Raw genomic sequence first — 22,537 nt, 5'->3', positions numbered from 1 at the left:
CAAAAGTCACCTAACGAAGTACCTGTTTTTCCTCTTAAAGGAGATCAGTCCTGGGTATTCATTGGAAGGACTGATGTTGAAGCTGAAACTCCAATACTTTGGCCACCTGATGTGAAGAGCTATCTCATTTGAAAAGACCCTGGTACTAGGAAAGATTGAGGGCAGGAGGAGAAGGGGACAACAGAGGATGAGATGGTTGGATGGCATCACCGACTCAATGGACATGGGTTTGGGTGGACTCCGGGAGTTGGTGATGGACAGGGAGCCCTGGCGCGCTGCGGTTCATGGGGTCACAAAGAGTCGGACACAACTGAGCAATTGAACTGAACTGAACTGATGCTCTTTAGTAAACCTGAGCATCAAAATCCATCCTTTTACCTTTTTTTGCTATAACCAAACTACTGCAGGAGGTTCTATTAATGTTTTCTTGTCTCTTGAAAGAAAGTGAACTTGTCAGTCACTCAGTTGTGTCTGGCTTTTTGCGACCCCATGGACTGTAGCCCTTCAGGCTTTTCTGTCCATGGGATTCTCTAGGCAAGAATTCTGGAGTGGGTTGCCATTCCCTCCTCCAGGGGACCTTCCTGACCCAGGGATCGAACCCTCGTCTCTTATGTCTCCTGCACTGGCAGGCGGGTTCTCTACCACTAGCCCACCTGGGAAGCCCTCCTTGTCTCCTAGCAAAGCTCTTTAAAAGCAATGTCTGGGACTTCCCTGGTGGCCCAGTGGTTAACAGTTCGCCTACGAATGCAGGGGACATGGATTCGGTCTCTGATCTGGGAAGATTCCAAATGCTGAGAGGCAGCTAAGCCCATGCATCACAACTACTGAGCCCACGCTCTAGAGCCTGCGATCTGAAACTGCTGAGCCCACGAGCTGTAACTCCTGAAGCCCCCGTGCCTAGAGCCCATGCTCTGCAACAAGAGAAGCCACTGCAATGAGAAGCCCGAGCACTGCAACTAGAGTAGTTTTTAATTGCTTAAAAGTAGTCTTAATTGCTCGCTGCAATTAAGAGAAAGCCTGCACGCTGCAATGACGACTCAGCACAGCCAAGAATAAATAAAGTTAAAATAAAAAAGAGTTATACCTGTTTTTTTTTTAAAGTAACATCTGAAACTTCTCCCCTCTCTTCAATTCTGCCTTAACTTATGAAAAGCTAGAGACTACAGCAGTTTAGAACCACGCTACATAAGAGCCACCTGCAAATGTGTTTTTAAATCCCTTTTCCTAATCTTCCATATCTAAGCCTACTCAATTCTTTGTCAGCAAACTTTATTTCTTCTTCTTAAAAACAAAGATGGCCAGGATGGAGGGGACACATATATACCTATGGCCGATTCACACTGATGTATGACAAAAACCATCACAGTACTGTAAGGTAATTAACCTCCAATTAAAACAAATAAATAAATTTTATTTAAAAAATGTAGATAGCACCAACTGCCTGACAGAGTTACTATGAAGCTTAAATGAAACGATGTATTTCAAACACTTGGTACAATGTAGGATCCCCCAAAAGGCTTAACGCTAAGGTCATGTCAGGAATAGTTCTAGTTTCTGGAGATAATAGCAGTAAATCCCCAATTTCATGGAGAAATCATTCTAGTAGGGAGAGACAGAGTAACTCAAAATTTTTATATAGTGAAATGGTAGGAATGCTAAGGAGAAAATAAAACAAGTATTTACATCAGGATGTGGGATTTATTCTGAGGGAGTGGGAAACCTTGGGAGGGTTTGAATAGGCCAGGAATTCGACCCACTGTTCTGGGCTTGAGAACAAACTGTTGGGTAATTTCGAGGAAGTCCTTAAAAGAAGCTTCCAAACTTCCCTCCAGAACTGTCAAGTCAGGCCTGGGAAAGGATGGGCCTCCAAAGATGCTGCCTCATGAGGGTGAACAGTGGCAGGGAGCTGGGGAAGAAGTGGGAGCTGAGGTGAGGGGGCTGACGTGGGGGGAGCTGAGGTGGGGGGCTGAGGTCAGGGGGTTGGGGTGAGGGGGCTGTGCTGGGCAGCTGAGGTGAGGGGGCTGACGTGGGGGGAGCTGAGGTGGGGGGCTGAGGTGGGAGCTGAGGTGGGGGTGCTGAGGTGAGGGGAGCTGACATGAGGGGAGCTGAGGTGGGAGCTGAGGTGAGGGGGCTGAGGCGGGGGTGGCCGGCAATACATCACAGGGGCAGCATCTGCTGACCTCCAGACAGATGAGCAGAACCTTCACCACATGAGTTGGGAAAAGAAAGGAGGCCAAACTCTAAATGTGCTTTTCTGTGGGTTGCGAGGCAGGGGTAAGGCAAGACCAACTACATCATTTGCAGGACTTAGTACAAAATGAAAATGTGGGGTCCTTTTATAAAACTTTAAGAAATTTCAAGATGTGACAGCAGAGTGGGACAAGCCTGGGGCCCTTCTGAGCGGGAGGGAAGGGGCAGTGCAGCCACACAGGCCACTTGCCTATGAAGCGGGCCCTGGCGACAGGTACGCTACTTGTTGGCTTAGGAAAGAAAGATTGTGCTAAAGTGAGATTTAGGGACCATGTGTGACTTTAAATTGGCTTCCCCAGTGGTTCAAATAGTAAAGAATCCACCTGCAATGTAGGAGACATGGGTTTGATCCTTGAGTTGGGAAGATCTCATGGAGAAGAGAATGGCTACCCACTCCAATATTCTTGCCTGGAGAATTCCATGGAGAGAGGAGCCTGATGGGCTTCAGTCCATGGGGTCGCAAAGAGTCAGACACGACTGAGTGACTTTCACTTTCAGTTTCTCTGTGACTTTAGATTAACAGGGATGTCCTTTCCTGGCTATTAAATTAGCCTAGATGATGGAGTGTCAGCTGCCAGTGTGGAGAGATGGTTAGAATGGAGGTAGAATTCTTTTCCCTCAAACTCTACTTCTCTTAAAATATTTGTTTATTTATTGCGATTAAAATACACATAACATTTTAACCATCTAGAGGTGTACAATTCACTGGCACTAAAAACACTGGCAGTGTTATATACCATCACCTCTCTTTATACCTAAAGCTTTTTCATTATCCCGAGCAAAACATCTATCCCCATTAAACAATAACTCCTCCCCACCCCTCAGCCCCTGGTAACCTCCGTTCTAGTTTCAGTTTATAGGAATTTGCCTCTTCTAGGTGTCACCATAGAATTCTGAACTGCCACACACACGTTCTCTGTTCCAAACCCAAAAGGCCTATAATATCCGGTGTCCTGATAGCCTTTGGTTCCCCTCACCTGCATGTAGATCAGATCTACAGCTGCTCTGCAGTCCATCAGCCTGGCGTCGAGGGATGGGTCCAGGTACCTGCATGATTCAGGAGTGTTCAGTTAATTTATGACACAGTTGACGGGCATACCTGGGTGGGCATGCTCTCTCAACTGGTGGCCCTTGATGCCTTGAACCAAGGCCCCTTTTCCAGCACAGCCACAGTCCTCTGCTTGCCTAGTCTTCAAGTGACCTCTGACCTCTTCTGTTTCCCACTGTCTTTATATTGTAAGACTATTTAGTGCCCTCTGAGAGTAGAGATACAAAAAACAAGGCTTTAAGAAAATGGTCCACACGCCATTCACATCAAGCCCCAGGTCTTCATGCCCCCTCCCCACTTGCAATTCCCAGCATAGCCATCTGCCCTGTACCCACATACACATTACCGTGCGGTGCCCAGGCCACCTCATCTCTTGCCTGAGCTGCTCCGGTGACCTCCTCACCAGACATTCCGCCTCAGTTGTGTCCCTCAGTCCCATGCTCCACATTCGAACTGGAATAGTCTTTCCCAAGGAAACTTTCATATGCTCATAGTCCCAGGGGTTAGAGCATTTATCCTGTTGACTCCCAAGGCCCTTCATTGGAGATCCCACTTCCATTTCCAGTTCTATCTCTGGCCTCTCCCCTGGCCCACACTCTATACATTCCAACCTTGTCTTCTCTCTTCTCCCTCCATTCAAAAGACCACTCCCCTCACCTGCCTCCTTCCTGGACTTATCGGCCTCTCCCACAAGCCTCACCCTCGTGTCTGCTCCTCTGGTCCCTACTCCCCGAGGCTGTGTTAGCAACCTGTCCCCTGGGCTTCCTCAGCTCCCTGAATTTACCCTGATCTCTGCTCTGAACAAGCTGATATTACACAAGGTATGAAGATCCCTGAGCCCAGGGGCTGGGTCCTACTCAGACCGCTTGCCCCTCTGGACCTTGGTGAAGGGACTTGCAAATAGCAGGGCTTCGTGTTTGTCTAGCAGATCCAGGATTGCCAGGATGAAGTGAAGTTACAGGTACTATGTGAGCGCAGTAGCCAGCCAAGACCGGACTGAAACCATCAGGAGAGGGTACGCCAGGCTCGGTCTATCACCAGTCTGAAGGCAGAGTGAGCAGAATCACGGAGCTCAGCAGGGGAGGGGGAGGAGACGATGGGATTGTCATAGACCAGGAAAAGGATGAAAATACAGATGCTTGAAGATCAACTTCATTCTAGCGGCTGGGGAGAAACAACTGAAGCGTTCCTACTTGTATTCCATTGAGCTATTTCACCCCTGCACCCCAGGCGCCCTGTGTGGCAGAGATAACAACTGTTACACCAGAGATGGACAGTCCCGACTCACCCCAGACCGGAGCTCTGAGAGGCCAGGGCAGGCCACCCTCTGGTCTGGAAGGAACTATACCATCTTTGGCAAGGAGCATCAGGGAATTGACAGAAAAATCCCTAAAACTCGACTTGGTCTCACCGCCAGGCCTCACCTGCTGGGGATTCCACAGCTAGTGGTAGTCGACCTAGCCCCTCTGCTCCCACCTAGTGAGGGCCCCCTCAGGACAGAGGACCAGGACCTGTAGGATCCTGCCCCCAGACTCTCCCCTTCCAGTAAACTCATCCTCAGCTCTAAGAGCTGAAGTAGGACCTCCTTTCCTCTCGGTCCACACGAGCAAAGGCAATCTGCCTGGATCTGAAATGCAGGCTGGTGATGGGGTAGACATTTTATCTTGTACTTATAATCTAGAATTTATCTATTTAATGTAGACACAGGCAAAGCTCAATTTCCAATTCAAGCTTAAGATGAGGGACAGAATCCTCATCTCTTAGGGAGTTCGTGGACAAAACAGTCTAATCCAGAGGGTTTGTTTTTTAATTACGATTTTCATCATGATTATTATCACTATAACAATAAAAAACATGACCAAAATTTATTGAGCACATAGGGTTACTTCATTTAACTCTCACTATAATCCTGAGACAGACTCTATCATTAATATTTTCATTTTACAGATAAAGAAATTGAAGATTAGAAAGCTTCAATAACTTGGCTAGAGTTATTGAACTAAACCCCGAGACACACATATTCAGATCCCAGGAACAACTGTGCTTAGCCACCTTTTACTCTCTAAAATCTCAGACAAAACTGCATCCTTTTTGCCTTCTCGGGGCTCTCTGCCACATATTTCAACTATTTCTCAGCATACTTTCAAATAGCAGTACATGAACTTCTAGCCTTGCTGTGAATCCTTTTCCAAAATTTGAAGCCACAGCCTGGAAGTCTAACAAGGCACCACAAGGTCAAGATTATTACTATTCCTTGATTTCAAATGCCTTTCTTTAGAGCCTCTGTGTTCAGATTACAGAATAACTGGGCCAGGAGAGAGTAAACCAAAGAAGCTATCCAATATAGCCACAGCAATATACACTAGGAAATAGAGACAAATCCCGCCCCCATGCCAAAGGAGAGTATCCTGCTTCTCATTATTTTGTTCGCTTGTTCTGCATAGGGTGCCTTGTGTCTGGGGGAAATAAAAGTGTTTTCTGCAAAAATGCAGCAGATTTTTTCCCCCTAAATTTCATCTTGTCAATCTAGGAAAATATATCTAGCTCTGGTAAATAAGCATGTATAATTGGAATCCATTAGGAAGGTAAGCCGAATATACAGAGTTCAAATTCACTGCAAGTTGGCTAAGTCCACTCTTTGCCTTCAGAAAATATCACAGTTCAACAGATAAATCAGACTTGCTTGTAATCATCAATAAAGTCCTTCAATTAAATAGTCATATATTCCAAAGCAAACCCTGCAATTCCTTCCCATTACCTGCTTCAATCCCCAGTCCCTCTACCCCCAGCCTTATCTTCATGGTTGCCATCTTTATGATAATATCCCTCAAGTTTTTAATCTGAGCTCAGTGAAAGTCATCTTCCACATTCTATTCTTTAGGACAAATGTTCTGGTTCATTTCCTCCCACCACCCTCCTTCAAAGCTTTCCTCTTGACCGTCCCCAAGCCTCTGTGCTCTGTCCAGCTGTTAGACTGTAAGCCGGATGTGGTGAGATTCAGACAAATTCTTATTAGCAAAGCTGAGATACCCTGAAGCACTTTCTGTCATAATAAATGCTTACTCACCACTTCCTGAGTCCAACCTTGCAGTTTTCCACTTCAGAACTTCGAAGGCTAACATATGGGAGTTCAAAGTCTGCCAATTTTTTCACGACTAGAGAAAGAAGAAAGAGTCTTACTGGTTGAAATACATACATATTTACATGCAGTATCCACATACAGGGCTTTAAAGTGATAAAATGGAGCATTAATATTGGAAGGAATAAAATCACATTAATAATATTCTCTTGCATTTGTATGGAATTTTTAACTTTCTAAAGTTCATTCAAAAAATGAGTAGCCTTTGATCCTCATGAAAGACCCGTGCCTTGGGCTTCCCTGGGGGCTCAGTGGTTGAGAATCTGCCTGCCAGTGCAGGACACACGGGTTCAAATCCTGGTCCAGGAGGATTCCACATGCTGCAAGCAAAGCAACTAAGCCTGTGTGCTACAACTATTGAGCCTGTGCTGGAGAGCCTGGGAACCGCAACTATTGAGCCCTCCCGCGACAGCTTCTGAGCCCACATGCCCGGGAGCCTGTGCTCGGCAACAAGAGAAGCCGCTGCAATGGGAGTCCATGCATCACAACTACAGGATAGCCTCCGCTCGCCGCAACTAAAGGAAAGTCTGTGCAGCAACAAAGATTCAGTGCAGCTAATAAAAAAAAAATTTTTTTTTAAACTTCACAGGTATTAAAAAAAAAAGGGACCAGTGTTTGAGTAGGGGACATTTTCACTGTGATACGGATGAAGAAACTGAGGTCCAGAGAGATCCAATGCCTTTACCAGCACACCACAGCTCCTGGTGGCCAAGTTAAGAGATTTTCCTAACTTCCACCTCCAAATCACCTCCCCAAAGCACCTGAGAACATATGTAAACTACTCAGAGGTAACATACGATTTCACAACAACAACAAAAACTTGTCATATCTAAAAACTCCCTGCAGAGAAAAGCAAAACGTATGGGAAAAGACCCTGATGCAGGGAAAGATTGAAGACGGGAGGAGGGGATGACAGAGGATGAGAGGGTTGGATGGCATTACCGACGCGATGGATGTGAGCTTGAGTAAACTCTGGGAGTAGTTGATGGACAGGGAAGCCTGGTGTGCTGCAGTCCATGGGGTCACAATGAGTCCGACAAGACTGAGCACCTGAATTGACTGAATGGACTGATATGAAACATAAAGTCATCAGTCACTATCTGACTGCAAGTGTATTTTTTAAAAGAATCTAAGAACTGAGTTATACCATCCACACTTAAAGCAAATATTCCGTAACAAGGAGACATGATGGTCTGATGGGATCTGCTGATGCCCAGAGTCCAGCACTCCAGCACATGGGGGCTGTGGCATGGCCGGCGGCCAGCAGCCAGGGCAGAGATGAAGGTGCACCTAGACAGCAGGACTGGGGCTCAAGAGCCACCAGAGGGAGTGTAGTTACTGGGAAGAACTGATGTCTTGCTCCTGACTGCACTACCTCTCTGGAGCTGCCCAGCCCCAGCGCACCCCCAGCTCAAAGGCACAGTGAAAGTGAAAGTGTTAGCCCCTTAGTCATGTCCAGCTCTCTGCGACCCCATGGACTGTAGCCCATCAGACTCCTCTGTCCATGGGATTCTCCACGCAAGAATACTGGAGTGGGTTGCCATTGCCTTCTCCAGGGGGTCTTCCCAACCCAGGAATCGAACCCAGGTCTCCTGCATTGCAGGCAGATTCTTTACTGTCTGAGCCACCAGGCAAGCCTAAAGGCACAACCCTCACCCCGTGTCCCCCCTGCCACCAAATGTCCAGTCCAGGAGCCAAGAGTCATAATAGGGACCGCACACTGGGGAGTTCTCCTTGGGGGGGGGGGGGGTATAACCGGCCCCTCAGCTGCAATCCATCATCTCCTGGCTGAGCGTTTGCCCATACCAGCCCACCAACTCAGGCTGCCTGCACCTCCTTCTGTCCTTCTTACCAGACAGCCTGCCCTCTTTGCAAAACTGAATGAGAAATAGGCCGAAGCAGTCCAGCAGCTCCTGACACAGTCCAATGTTGTGTGACACCACCTTTAACCAAAGACAAGAAAAAGGGAAAAGTTAGGAGCGGCCACCTGTAAATGCCAATAAAAAAGAGCTTTAAGGGGGCAGTGTACACCAAGAGAACTCTTTCCCGAATCTAAAAATGGTACAAATTCATTTTAGAAAATTAGAAATTTTAAAAAAAATTACAGTAAAGAAAATAAAAATTGGTCCCCCTGCAATGGACATGAACTGGTCCCAGCTGAGACTGGTTTGTCCCATCTCACATGTGGGAGTGTCTTCCCAGATGGTTTTGGTCTTTATTGCCCCCTGGGGGCAGTAGCCATTCCCCATGATCATTGGTCCAACCTGCCTGCCCCAGGGGATGGATTACCAGATCCTGGGAAAAGGGATGCTCCCCACCACTTGGCTGGCATATAAAAGTATACAGGATAATGTCACAAGTGATATCCCAAGTCTCGTTCTCTCTGCTGTATGCTGTGATGGTCAAGTCTAATTCATGTGATTTTTGCTCAGTGAAACCTCAGCACCTCTGTGTGTGGGGCTGAGTGTGCACAAGTAGTAATAGATTGCAAAGTCATCCTTTCCTAAAGTAAATGAAGGCACAAGCTGCCTTCATTTCATATTCCTCTTTGACCTTTACCTCAAACAGCTTTCATTTCAACACAGATGATTTCATTTTTATCCAACCGTCTCGGCTGAAGTTACTTAGCAGCAGCAGCAGCATAAGCCTGTAACCTTGTAACATTTCACATCCATTCACCCTCTCTTAGCAGGAACGCTCCTGTTCCATTGGCCCTTTCCCTCTCCACTTATCCAGCCCACCCCTCTTTAAGGTGGGGTTCCTGGGTGATTTCTTTGCACACCTAGTCTGAATTCACTGGACCACCTCTGCAACATGTCAGGGTTCACCTATACAGCTCTTTTCATGAGCTGACCTTTTAACCAGAGCTCCAAGTTCTCAAGGTGACAGTTGTATAAATGCTAGGTTCAAAGGGGTACTTTTCCTGTCTGAGGGGTGTAAATTGCCTTGAGAGACAATCTAAAGAGGTGGATGGTAGGAGTGGGTGTTCTTAATATAGCTCTGAAAATAAAGATGAGCTTGGGAACTTTTCACAGCTTTTACTCAATGTTTATCCTCATTTTCCTTTTTTCTACCTTACTCTCTTCCCTAGGCCCTTGCAAAAATAAGCAAACAAGAGTCCAAACCAAACCACAGGGCACCTCTGTGTGTGGGGCTGAGTGTGCACAAGTAGTAATAGATTGCAAAGTCATCCTTTCCTAAAGTAAATATGACCCATATCCACTCAAATTAGATTCCTCTCTTCTCCGACTCATTCAGTGAAAACAGCAAGTTTACCTGCCAAGGAAGATAGTGGAGTGAGAAGAAAGAGAACAGAGATACTTTCTACAATTTATAAAGACATAGATACAAACATTCTCTTTCAGAGGAGAAATCAGTACAAAAAGAGACACAATAGTATTTCCTTCTTAGCAAAGGTTAATGATGCTTCAAAACTCAAATACCACTAGCACAACTACATTAGCACAAATGCATACAAAATAAAAGAGAGATTTTACTTTGCTGCTGGTCCTTAAAAGAACCCAGTAGGATAGCTGGAGAAGTGATATGAGAGTGGTGAAGTGAGAGTGGTAACAAGTATGCTTGAAAAGATATGGACAATACTTTTTACTTACAAAATGCAAATTACATTTTTTTTCAGCTACTGAATTTCCCTGGAAGAGAATGCACACCAGTGCCTGGCTAAGTGTTTGTTTTTGGACTTCCCTGGTGGTTTAGATGGTAAAGAATCTGCTTGCAATGTGGGAGACCTGGGTTCGATCCCTGGGTTGGGAAGATCCCCTGGAGTAGGGCGTGGCAAACCACTCCAGTATTCTTACCTAGAGAATCGCCATGGCCAGAGGAGCCTGGCCGGCTACTGTCCATGGGGTCTCAAAGAGCTGGATATGACCGAGTAACTAAGCACAACACAGCATGAGTGTTTTATTTACCTTTTAGGGAAACTCCTTTACTTCGTTTTACTGCCAGTGCCAAGGATGTCCATGCCGTGGGTTTGACTTTCTCACGCGCCAATGTGCTGGAAGAGGGGAAGCTCATTTTTCTGAGGTTAAAGTACCTCATTCAACTCATGCTATTAGTTACAAAGGGAAACTGGCCAAAACAGGCAGCATCGTGGAACCCTAGACTCCCTGCCCTCTGTATGTGCTTGGCCGCTCAGTCGTGTCCAACTCTGGCGACCCCATGGACTGTAGCCTGCCAGGTTCCTCTGTCCATGGGGTTTTCCAAGCAAGAAGACTGGAGTGGGTAGCCATTTCCTTCTCCAGGGGATCTTCCCGACCCAGGGATCGAACCCGGGTCTCTGGCATTGCAGGCAGACTCTACCATCTGAGCTACAAGGGAAGCCCTCCAGACTTACTGCCCTACTCAATATTTATTCAGCACTCCCTCTAATATCAGTACCAATACCAATATTGATGAAGAACAATAACCACTACTGGTGACAGATCACGAGCTATTCCTATAATTACTTAGACATCAACTCAAAATATTAAATAACTTACCCAGACTCAAACAGCTAGGATGGGGCAGCTCTGTAATTTGAATCTGGGACTTGTCCTAACCCCAGAAGAGACGAGACCCCATATTCCCAGCAGCAGCCGACTTCAGCTACAGTTATGTCTAATTTGGCCAGTGAGCCCAGTACATGAAAAACATGTCAATAATGGTGTCTTCAGGCAGGGCAGCTGCTCTCCAGGTCCGTACAGGTCCAACCATTTCCCAATTAGCTTACGCCCTGCAGCTGCATCCCTGTCTTATGTGCCTGGCCCCCAAAGTCTCTGAGTTTGTGGTTCCTACACTAACTATTCCTGTCTTCTTCTGTTATGTGAGTGTCTCCCACTTTGTTAGTCCTGGGAGGGCAATTTAGGGAACTGTGATTTATGTTTTGGGGTCTCTCAGTATAAAACCCTTCAAGAGCCCTTGATGCATTTTAGAAAGATCATTCTAGAAATCAGTACAGATTAGCAAGACTGGAAGCAGGGAAACTAGTTTGGGGGGCTACAAGGGCATGGGGATGGAGAGGAGGAAACAGGGAGGGTGAATGAATAGGAGAGAGACTTGGGATGTAGTGGAAGTAGGATTTGGGGGGTGAAAGAGGAGGAAGAGGAGGAACCACAGTAACTTCTCAAAGAATGGCTTCAGCAGCTAGGTGGCCGCTGATACCATGCAAATGGGTCACAATACGGCAGCCAAGAAAAGGCTTTATGTGGTGATTTCAGTCAGGAAGAAAGTTATAAAATTATCATTCTTGAGCAGAGCAAAATCTAGAGAAGGGGTACTTCCTAATCTGGGGTGCAAACAAAAGGGCGCAGGTGAGCTCAAATCTCCAGGCTGGGAAGGGGAGCCAGGATGCAACAGGAAGTGCCCAGGGTCTCAGGGCAAGGCAGGCTCAAGGGATGGGAGCCCAGCAAGGAGCACTTCCGGTCACCAGCTCAGAAGCCAGCCCATACCAGAACCTCAGCACAGGGATTTCCCATCCTTGGAAAGGTCCTAGAAGCTTTCTGACCCTCTCCTGTTCCTAACTTCTTATTCTCCATTGAATATTTCTCTGGAAGGTTAGAATTTGTGAAAGCATTGCAATCTAAAATGCAACTGGAGGATATAAAATGGAAAACCACACAAGTGTGCCCTCAAGAAGACAAATCCTTAGGACTGAGAGGCTGATTTCTCATAAATGCCCGATTCACAGAAAACTGATTATATTGGAATTTTTTTTTTTTAATGCTAGGAAGCTGGTCCAGGGTTGCCTCACATCAACCTTGGGAAATTTTGCTCATGGTTTCCAGAGACCCAAACAAGATATGACCCACGTCAGGCTGGTCTCATGAAATAAGTGGAATGGAGCTTTGTTTGTGTGACTGGACTGGTTTTGTCTGCTCAGGGAATTTTCAAATCCGGTCTCTGTTTGTTTTGGTTTCAGCAGACTTTAACTGAACTCTCCCCTCTTTACCTTCCCAGCCTGGAAATACAGTCTCTTCCAAGCCCTCAGTGGACATGCCAGCAACCTCTCCAGTTTGCATGCCCCCAATTGCCAATTCCTCTTCTATTCCCGTTTACATGCATCTTCTTGACAATTTTGAGATGCCTGATTTTACCTTCCTATTTAAGTTGACAAACTAAAACCCTCCATAGGAGAGGGACCTGGGAGCCAGCCCAGGAGTCCTCTCCACAGCCCAGTAGAGGGAGGAGAGGCCACAGGGGACAGGCTGGTTACCGCTGCATCTGGAGAAGGAAGAAGGCTTTCTGGGTCCCATCCTCTGGGTCCTTAGAGAGCTGACTGGAACACAGGATAGGCCCTGTGGACCCATAATTAGAAGCATTGGGCATTGGTTTCAGGGGTTTTCCCTGTGTCAGAGAAGGGAGCACTCTTTCTGGCTTTAACAACCTGTCATTCTCTGCCAGAACCTGACATCAGTCCCCCTGGATATATTCATCTGGGCTCCATCCTCCATCCTGCTCCCAACCATGGACATCCCATAATAAAGGACCTTGAGTTTTTGCAGGAGGCACATGCCTGGCTGAGTTCCAGGGAACCAACACCAGCCCACGGGCGGTGGGGAAAACCGAAGAGACCCCGGAGATTGGCTGTAGCTGAGATTCCTCCATCAGTCGCTCAGATAATTTCTCCATCAGTCTCTTATCTCTACAGACGAGTCATCCAGAATAAAATGACAGGTAGGAAGCTTCCAGAAGGTAACCGTATCCTAGTCCCTGCCTTCAAACAGAATGATTCCTAAATTCAGATCTGGGGCTGGAACTTAGATTGAATTTACCTCCAGGACTCTTTCGGCAGTATCTGATGTTAGAATTTCGACTTTAATGCTCCTTCCATCGGGCAGAAATAAATCCAGAGACGCTTTCTTGGTGGTGATGCTGAATGTGTCCTGTAAGCAAAAGGAAGCACAATAAACTTCGGCACCCTTCTGTGGGGGGCAGTCAGCTCCTTCTCCAGGCCCTCGGGGAACACAGTGCCCAAGCACATGAAAGCCGAGTGCAGAAACTTGGGGGGATCAGTTTAAGGGGGTGAGGTGGGAGTGAGGAGCGGGTGGAGAGGAGTTCAGGCAAAGCGATGACATGCGACTTGAAAAATTTCCAGATAAACAAGGCATCCATTTTAGAAACAAAGCTTTTGATAAAAATACAAGTGACTCTTGGTCATCCCAGATTTTAACTCATTTTGAATATTTCCAGGCATCCCTACAGGTTTGTGATAGGCGGTAATTTATGCTCCTGCTAAACAAAACTCTGAAGTTGCAAAGCATGAGGCCCGTGTGGGGAAGCAAGTCTCCATCTGGTTGAATGGCACCAGCTGAGGACCTGCTGAGTGCAGCCTTATCTGCGCACACGCATTCCAGCCTCCTTCAGGGGACCTGTGTGTGCCAGAGGCAACTGGGAATCCAGGGACCTGTGAACCTCTTGGATAGAGTGTTCTAGAAGGTCAGAGACATGCCAGTGACATGGGAAGCCCATCAGAGCTGGGGGAAGTGTGAGGCTGAGTTTGGCGCTCAGCGAGAGGGACCCCGGGCAGGGGAGGGACAAGGGTCAATGACTGACCATGTGGGCCTCCCAGCGTGGCTGCGTCTGGGGCTGGCTGTTCTCAGCACCTCCCGAATGGGTTCTTGTCAGTACACAGAACTGCTTCCTCTCTGGGAGGCTGATCCTGGTCACAGCCCTTCTCATCCCAGGTTGCACAATGGACTCATGCAGCCATTGCGTGCAATGCGTTCACTTCCCTCCTAGGCATTTAGGATGGCACTAGCGATGTGACATCCGTGGGAGAACTGAGAAAAGAGCCACTCAAATCATCTTCTGTGTTCTGAGCCTACTATATGAGCCGGGATACTAGTAGTTAGCAATACAGTGGGTGGGGATAGAGGTGGGAGGGGGAAGGGGAGAGGAGGTACCTTTTTTTAGTGACCAGAAAATTTCCAGCCAGGTCACCTCCTTCCTGGAATCAGTTTGGGGAAAGGAAGATCCAAATGACCGATCAGCAGATTATTGGGGATCATGGGGTTGGGGCTCAGGTCAGCTGACCAGTGAGACCCCTTCCCCTCAACAGGCAGCCCCTTCCCTTCCTTCATCCTCCTGACCACCCCCTGCAGATCACAGACACAGCAGATTAGGCACCAGACTTTGTAGGGAACAGGGGAATCTTGTGACCCCAAGGACTATAGCCTGCCAGGCTCCTCTGTCCATGGGATTTCCCAGGTAAGAATACTGGAGCAGGTTGTCATTTCCTTCTCCAGGGGATCTTCCCAACCCAGGGATTGAACCTGTCTCTTATGTCTCCTGCACGGGCAGGTGGGTTCTTCATCAGCTGAGCCACCGGGGAAGCCCAATCACACTGCCAGCTACCTCAAAAGGCCCATCACCTTAGTGACAGGCTTATTTTTTCCTAATTTTATTATCCAAGGGCAAGCCTTGAATAATGGTTAAATGTTAACCACCCCTACCCTGAGCCCATCTACTAACAGTTACTAAATGGCTATGATTCTGAACCTGAGTACTTGAGAAGATAAAGGCTGCTGTTTTCCAATTTTAAAGGGTTGGTCCACAAAACAGTATATGTTTGTGAATATGTTATATATACAGTCAACATGCAGAGATAGCATCTCGTTTATGAGTAAATATTGTGTAAATACTGTGTATTTATTACATACAGATCTATTGTTAGATCACCATATTGATAACTGTGCTCTGTGCTGCTTCACATATAGTAGTTAATGCAATTCTCATACAATTCCATGAGGAATATACACAAATTAAGCCCCCGTTTTCAAGATACTTACACCCTTATATTCACTGCAGCACTACCTACAATAGCCAAGACATGGAAGTAAACTAAATGTTCATAAACAGATGAATGGATAAGGATATGGCACATATATACAATGGAATACTACTCAGCCATAAAAAGAAATAAATAATGCCATTTGCAGTGACATAGAAGGACCTAGAGATGATAAAAAGAGACATAAGTCAGACAGAGAAAGACAAATGCTATATGACATCACTTATATGTGGAATCTAAAATACAACACAAATGAACATATCTGTGAAACAGAAACAGACTCACAGACAGGTGGTTGCCAAGGGAGAGGGTAGGGAAGGAAGGATCAGGAGTTTGGGACCAGCAGTATATGGAGAATGGATAAACAACAAGGTCCCACTGAATAGCACAAGGAGCTACACTCAGTGTTCTTTGATAAACCATAATGGATAAGAATATGAAAAAGAGATATATATATATATATATATATGTATAACTTTGCTATCTAGTCTATTTAAGTCATTCAGTCATGTCCAACTCTTTGTGACCCCATGGACTGCAGCACTCCAGGCTGCCCTGTCCATCACCAGCTCCCGGAGCTTGCTCAAACTCATGTCCATTGAGTCAGTGATGCCATCCAACCATCTCATCCTCTGTCGTCCCCTTCTCCGCCTACCTTCAATCTTTCCCAGCATCAGGGTCTTTTCCACTGAGTCAGTTCTTCACATCAGGTGGCCAAAGTATTGGAGTTTTAGCTTCAGCATCAGTCCTTCCAATGAATATTCAGGACTGATTTCCTTTAGGATGGACTGGTTGGATCTCCTTGAAGGCCAAAGGATTCTCAAGAGTCTTTTCCAACACCACAGTTCAAAAGCGTCAATTCTTTGGTGCTCAGCTTTCTTTATAATCCAACTCTCATATCCATACATGACTACTGGAAAAACCATAGCTTTGACTAGAAGGCCCTTTGTTAACAAAGTAATGTCTCTGCTTTTTAATGAGCTGTCTAGGTTGGTCATAACTTTTCTTCCAAGGAGCAAGCATCTTTTTTTTTCACAGCTGCAGCCACCATCTGCAGTGATTTTGAAGACTAAGAGAAAAAAGTCCGTCACTGTTTCCATTGTTTCCCCACCTATTTGCCATGAATTGATGGGACCAGATGCCTTGATCTTAGTTTTCTGAATGTTGGGTTTTAAGCCAGCTTTTTCACTCTGTTTCACTTTCATCAAGAGACTGTGTAGTTCCTCTTTGCTTTTAGCCATAAGGGTGGTGGTGTCATCTGCATATCTGAGGTTATTGATATTTCTCTTGGCAATCTTGATTCCAGCTTGTACTTCATCCAGCCCAGCATTTCACATGGTGTGATGTACTCTGCATATAAGTTAAATAAGCAGAATGACAACGCACAGCCTTGATGGACTCCTTTCCCAATTTGGAACCCATCTGTTGTTCCATGTCTGGTTCTAAATGTTGCTTCTTGATCTGCATACAGATTTCTCAAGAGGCAGGTCAGGTGGTCTGGTATTCCCATCTCTTTAAGAATTTTCCACAGTTTGTTGAGATCCACAGAGTCAAAGGCTTTGGCACAGTCAATAAAGCAGAAGTAGATGTTTCTCTTGAATTCTCTTGCTTTTTTAATGATCCAACAGATGTTGGCAACTTGATCTCTGGTTCCTCTGGCTTTTCTAAATCCAGCTTGAACATCTGGAAGTTCACAGTTCACATATTGTTGAAACCTGGCTTGGAGAATTTTGAGCATTGCTTTACTAGCGTGTTAGATGAGTGCAATTGTGTGGTAGCCTGAACATCTTTTGGCATTGCCTTTCTTTGGGATTGGAATGGAAACTGACCTTTCCCAGTCCTGTGGCCACTGCTGTATTTTCCAAATATGCTGGCATATTGAGTGCAGCACTTTCACAGCATCATCTTTAAGGATTTGAAATGGCTCACTGGAATTCCAATACCTCCACTAGCTTTGTTCATACTGATGCTTCCTAAGGCCCACTTGATTTCGCATCCTAGGTGAGGCTCTAGGTGAGTGATCACACCATAGTGGTTATCTGGGTCATGAAGATCTTTTTTCATGAAGATAGTTCTTCTGTGTATTCTTGCCACCTCTTCTTAATATCTTCTACTTCTGTTAGGTCCATACGATTTCTGTCCTTTACTGTGTCCATCTTTGCATGAAATGTTCCCCTTTTTTGCCTTGAGAACCCCATGAACAGTATGAAAAGATAAAAAGATATGACACTGCAAGATGAACTCCCCAGGTCAGTAGGTGCCCAATATGCTACTAGAGATCAGTGGAGAAATAACTCCAGAAAGAATGAAGAGATGGAGCCCAAGAGAAAACAGCACCCAGGTGTGGATGTGACTGGTGATGGAAGTAAAGTCCGATGCTATAAAAGCAATATTGCATAGGAACCTGGAATGTTAGGTCCATGAATCAAGGTAAATTAGAAGTGGTCAAACAGAAGATGGCAAGAGTGAACATCGACATTTTAGGAATCAGTTAACTAAAATGGACTGCAATGGGTGAATTTAATTCAGATGACCATTATATCTACTACTGTGGGCAAGAATCCCTTAGAAGAAATGGAGTAGCCCTCATAGTCAACAAGAGTCCGAAATGCAGTACTTGGATGCAACCTCAAAAACAACAGAATGATCTCTGTTCATTTCCAAGGCAAACCATTCAACATCACAGTAATCCAAGTCTATGCCCCAACCAGTAATGCAGAAGAAGCTGAAGTTGAATGGTTCTATGAAGACCTACATGACCTTCTAGAACTAACACCCGCAAAAGATGTCCTTTTCATCAAAGGGGACTGGAATGCAAAAGTAGGAAGTCAAGAGATACCTGGAGTAACAGGCAAGTTTGGCCTTGGAGTACAGAATGAAGCAGGGCAAAGGCTAACAGAGTTTTGCCAAGAGAATGTACTGGTCATAGCAAACACCCTCTTCCAACAATACAAGAGATGACTCTACACGTGGACATTACCAGATGGTCAATACTGAAATCAGATTGATTATATTCTTTTTAGCCAAAGATGGCGAAGCTCTGTTCAGTCAGCAAAAACAAGACTGGGAGCTAACTGTGGCTCAGATCATGAACTCCTTATAGCCAAATTCAGACTTATATTGAAGAAAGTAGGGAAAACCACTAGACCATTCAGGTATGACCTAAATCAGATCCCTTACAATTATACAGTGGAAATGACAAATTGATTCAAGGGATTAGATCTGATAGAGTGCCTGAAGAACTATGGATAGAGGTTCATGACACTGAACAGGAGGCAGTGATCAAGACCATCTCCAATAAAAACAAATGCAAAAAGGCAAAATGGTTGTCTAAGAAGCCCTTACAAATAGCTGAGAAAAGAAGAGAAGCCAAAGGCAAAGGAGGAAAGGAAAGATATACCCATCTGAATGCAGAGTTCCAAAGAACAGCAAGGAGAGATAAGAAAGACTTCCTCAGTGATCAATGCAAAGAAATAGAGGCAAACAATAGAATGGGAAAGACTAGAGATCGCTTCAAGAAAATTAGAGATACCAAGGGAACATTTCATGCAAAGATAGGAACTTTGCTATGCAACAGAAATTAATACAACACTGTAAATCAACTATACTGCAATAAAATAAAAAAATTTTAAAGCCCCCTTTTTCAGATGAAGTAAAAGTTTGCAAAGGTTAAGTGACTCTCCTCTAGGACATACTGCAGTTGGTAGCAGAGGCAGGACTCAAGGTCAGCTCTGCATGATCCAGGGCCTAAACTCAAATGGGGCAGACTTCTCTCCTGGCTGGCCCAGGAAGGTTGCTCCTGCATTGCTCTGGAGTGCATGTTTGTGTCCCCAGTGCCCCACACCCCCATTCATATGTCGGAGCCCTAACCTCTAGTGTGATGGTGTTGCAGATGGGACCTTTAGGAAGTGACTAGGGTTAAGTGAGGTCCTGTCCTCATGATGGGATTAATGTCTCTGTAAGAAGAGATACCAGAGAGCTTGCTCTCTGCACACGTGCACAAAAAAGAAATTTATTTCTCACAGTTTTTGGAATTTCAGTTCTTTGAGCTACCGGTTACAGCACCCCCAGCAGACAAATATAGGCATAACAATTATAGCGCTCCTTTCTAAGTGTCTAAGGGGACTTCCCTGGTGGTCCAGTGGTTAAGAATCCGCCTGCCAGTGCAGGGGACGTGGATTCGATCCCCAGTCTGGGAAGATTCCACATGCTACATGGCAAGCCCATGCAGCACAACCACTGAGCCCATGCTCTAGAGCCAGAGAGCCTCAACTATTGAAGCCCGCGTGCCTAGATCCCATGCTCTGCAACAAGAGAAACCACTGTAATGAGAAGCCCACACATTGCAACCAGAGAGTAGCCCCCACTCGTCACAACTAGAGAAAGCCCATGTACAGTAATGAAGACGCAGTGCAGCCAAAAATACGCAATAAGTAAAAATTGAAAAATAAAAGATCATCATAAGATTTTTTTTTTTTTTTTTTTTAGTGTCTAAGTTTGGATAAATTGGGCTTCCCTGGTATCTCAGCTGGTGAAGAATCTGCCTATAATACAGGAGACCCTGGTTTGATTCCTGGGTCAGGAAGATCCACTGGAGAAGGGAAAGGCTACCCACTTCAGTATTCTGGCTGGGAGTATTCCATGGGCGGTATAGTCCATGCAGTCACAAAAGAGTCTGATACGACTGAGCCACTTTCACTTCACTTCACTTCACTTGGATAAATGATATGACCATCATGTTACCACCATAATACCAGCATAAGGCACCATGTTATGCTGCCCCTTCACGTACAACAAGGGCCCATCTGCCTGAGTGAATTTGCACACTTATTAACCACCACGTTGGTCACTTTTCAAACAGTCCTGTGGCTTCCCTCTGTCGACACTGGTCTCCACATCAGCAAATGCTGACCCAAACATCTGCCAGGTTTTCCCTTTAAGTGTCCAGCGCTGGGACAACCCACCTCCCGGGAACCTCTGAGAATCACTCCAAGCCCTTCCTCAGCAGGTCAGGGCTACTGGATTCCCTCCTCCCCAGCACACGCTCTGAGCTCCCCGCATACCACCTCAGCCATACTTTCTTCACTTCTAACTACCCAGGGGAATTCTGACTGATTTCCCAAGTTCCCCTGCAGTTATGATAACTGGCAGTTATGATAACTGGTAACGGTAGGGCTCCCAAGACCCCATATTTAGCTGAGTAGTCAAGGGTCAAGGGCTTCTCCAGAGCAACTGCTGCAAATAGTCCCTTTCCAGGTACACACCTCTGCTTAGGTCTTGGGTTCTTAAAGGTATTTGGCCTAGACTCACAAACATCTCTTACCTCAGAGGAAAAACCCTCTCAAAATGAATGGAAAAATGCCATTGCCTTTTGATATGATTTAAGGGAAAACCTACCATTAATTTGTTACTTCAGTGCAACTCTCGACTCAAACTATACTGCAGACCAATGAGATATCTAAGTTATGAAAACAGTTAAAATGATACAGATGCATGCCCATATTAAAGTCTTCTGCAAAAGAAAAGTGAGGAAGTAGATTGCATCGGTAGAGTGGGTCAGATCATAGAAAGCCCTAAAATCAGACACTTGAGGGTTTTATTAAAAAAGGCAAAAGTGGGTCACGGTGGTTCTGGAAGGGTGGAAATGGAGTTAGGGAAAGATGTGGCTGGCATTGTAAGTGAAAACGAACTAGAGGAGAGACTGAAGGATGTGGGAGACTTGGGAGAAGTGGGTGGCGGTCATTCATACACGAGGTACCAAGGGACTGGGCTAGACTGTGGGGTTAAGAAATGCGTGATCCACAGAGCAGACTGCCTGGTTCCAAGCCTAGTTCTGCCCTCACTGTGCGGGACCCTGTGGAAATCTGGACAGGCGACTCCCCTCTGTGCTCTGCATCCCTTCAGCTCTAAGGTAAGGATGGCAGCTCTGGGAGGGCACCCACTGCAAACATTCAAGTGGCAGCTTTCTTGGTTCATTTTTGTTAGCATAGGAATGAGGAGGTCATTACATACCTTTGATTTGACTTAGTGGCAACAGTTAAGAAATAAAGGGGCCTAGGAAAGATTCAGGGAGATGTTTTCCACACTCATATCCAATCAAGTGCCGAGTCCTATATATTCACATCTTAGACAATCTCTTCAATCCATCTGCTTCTTTTCGTCTTCACCACCTGCCCTTGAGTCCACCTGATACATCCTCCCCTCCTTGAGCCCTGTGATGGCCTCCTCACTGGTTACCTTGCTTCCATTCTTGTCCCCCTTGCAAGCCACTCTATACAGCAGCCAGAGAATGCTTCTTTTCGTGCAAAGCCGAAAATGTACTCCTCTGGCTTAAAATTCTCTAATGCCCTTACACTGTGCGTAGAAAACTAAAAGGCAAAGCACTGTTTTTCTCTACTCCACTCACATCAACACGTCTGACAGTAATTACCTGGAGTTAGCACAGACCACACAGATTAAGGACCCAGTCCCACAGGACGGCCCCTCCTCCACTTCAGAAGCCAACTGCAAGTCCAGGCCTCCCATATCAACTTGCTATAAATCTGGGAGGCCCATGACCCCTTACTGGAGTTTGATGATTTCCTAGAATAGCTCATAGAACTCAGGAAAGCTCTTTTCTTACTATAACCCGTTTGTTACCAAGGATAAAACTCAGGAAGAGCTAAACAGAAGCGATGAGGCTTCTCTACATGTTCCTACCTCACATATTCGCCCACGCAGAAGCTCGCTGAACCCCACAGTTCAGGGATTTCTGTGGAGGTTTCAGCATGTAAGCATGACCAACGATTAGCTCAGTCCCCAACCCCTCTCCCAAACCCAGAGGCCAGCGGGTGGGGCTCAAAGTTGCAACCCTCCAATCATATGTTTAAAAACAATTAAGCATCTTTTTTCCCCCCTTTTCAATGATGTCATTTTTAACTCCAAGGAAAACAAAAGTTGTTCATGAAAGTAAAGGCAATCATAATCATAAACATTATTTGTTCAGTAGTAAGAAATATTTACCTGTTATAAAGGTCAAAATACTAAGGACTTAATGTTTTTAATGGTGAGATAAAACTGGGGAGAAGAAAGGAATGAAAGAAGGTGATACAAGAAAGCTGAATCCACATCCCTCGTGTGCGTGTGTGTGTAAAAGTCGTTCAGTTGTGTCCAACTCTTTACGACCCTATGGACTGTGGCTTGCCAGGCTCCTCTGTCCGTGGGATTCTCCAGGTAAGAATACTGGTGTGGGTTGTCATGCCCTTCTCCAGGGGATGTTCCTGAACCAGGGATTGAACCCAGGTCTCCCTCATTGCGGGCAGATCCTTTACTG

At 45.8% G+C, this 22,537-nt stretch overlaps 1 protein-coding gene across 1 annotated transcript in view; it reads right to left on the bottom strand.

The window, feature by feature from the left end:
- SNX31 (sorting nexin 31) overlaps positions 1 to 22,537 on the bottom strand; it is an 81,385-nt gene that overhangs the window by 33,168 nt on the left and 25,680 nt on the right. The window contains exons 5-8 of the mRNA XM_061122862.1: positions 13,208 to 13,318; positions 8,290 to 8,380; positions 6,366 to 6,453; positions 3,228 to 3,297 (exon numbers count right to left, since the gene is read on the bottom strand). Of these exons, the coding sequence (XP_060978845.1) occupies positions 3,228 to 3,297; positions 6,366 to 6,453; positions 8,290 to 8,380; positions 13,208 to 13,318 (360 nt within the window). The remainder of the gene's footprint in view (positions 1 to 3,227; positions 3,298 to 6,365; positions 6,454 to 8,289; positions 8,381 to 13,207; positions 13,319 to 22,537) is intronic.

The sequence above is a fragment of the Dama dama genome, chromosome 21 (assembly GCF_033118175.1).
Source record: "Dama dama isolate Ldn47 chromosome 21, ASM3311817v1, whole genome shotgun sequence".
Classification (NCBI taxonomy): Eukaryota; Metazoa; Chordata; class Mammalia; order Artiodactyla; family Cervidae; genus Dama; species Dama dama.
Note: the sequence above shows the minus strand (reverse complement) of the source record. Positions and strands in the feature narration are given on the sequence as shown.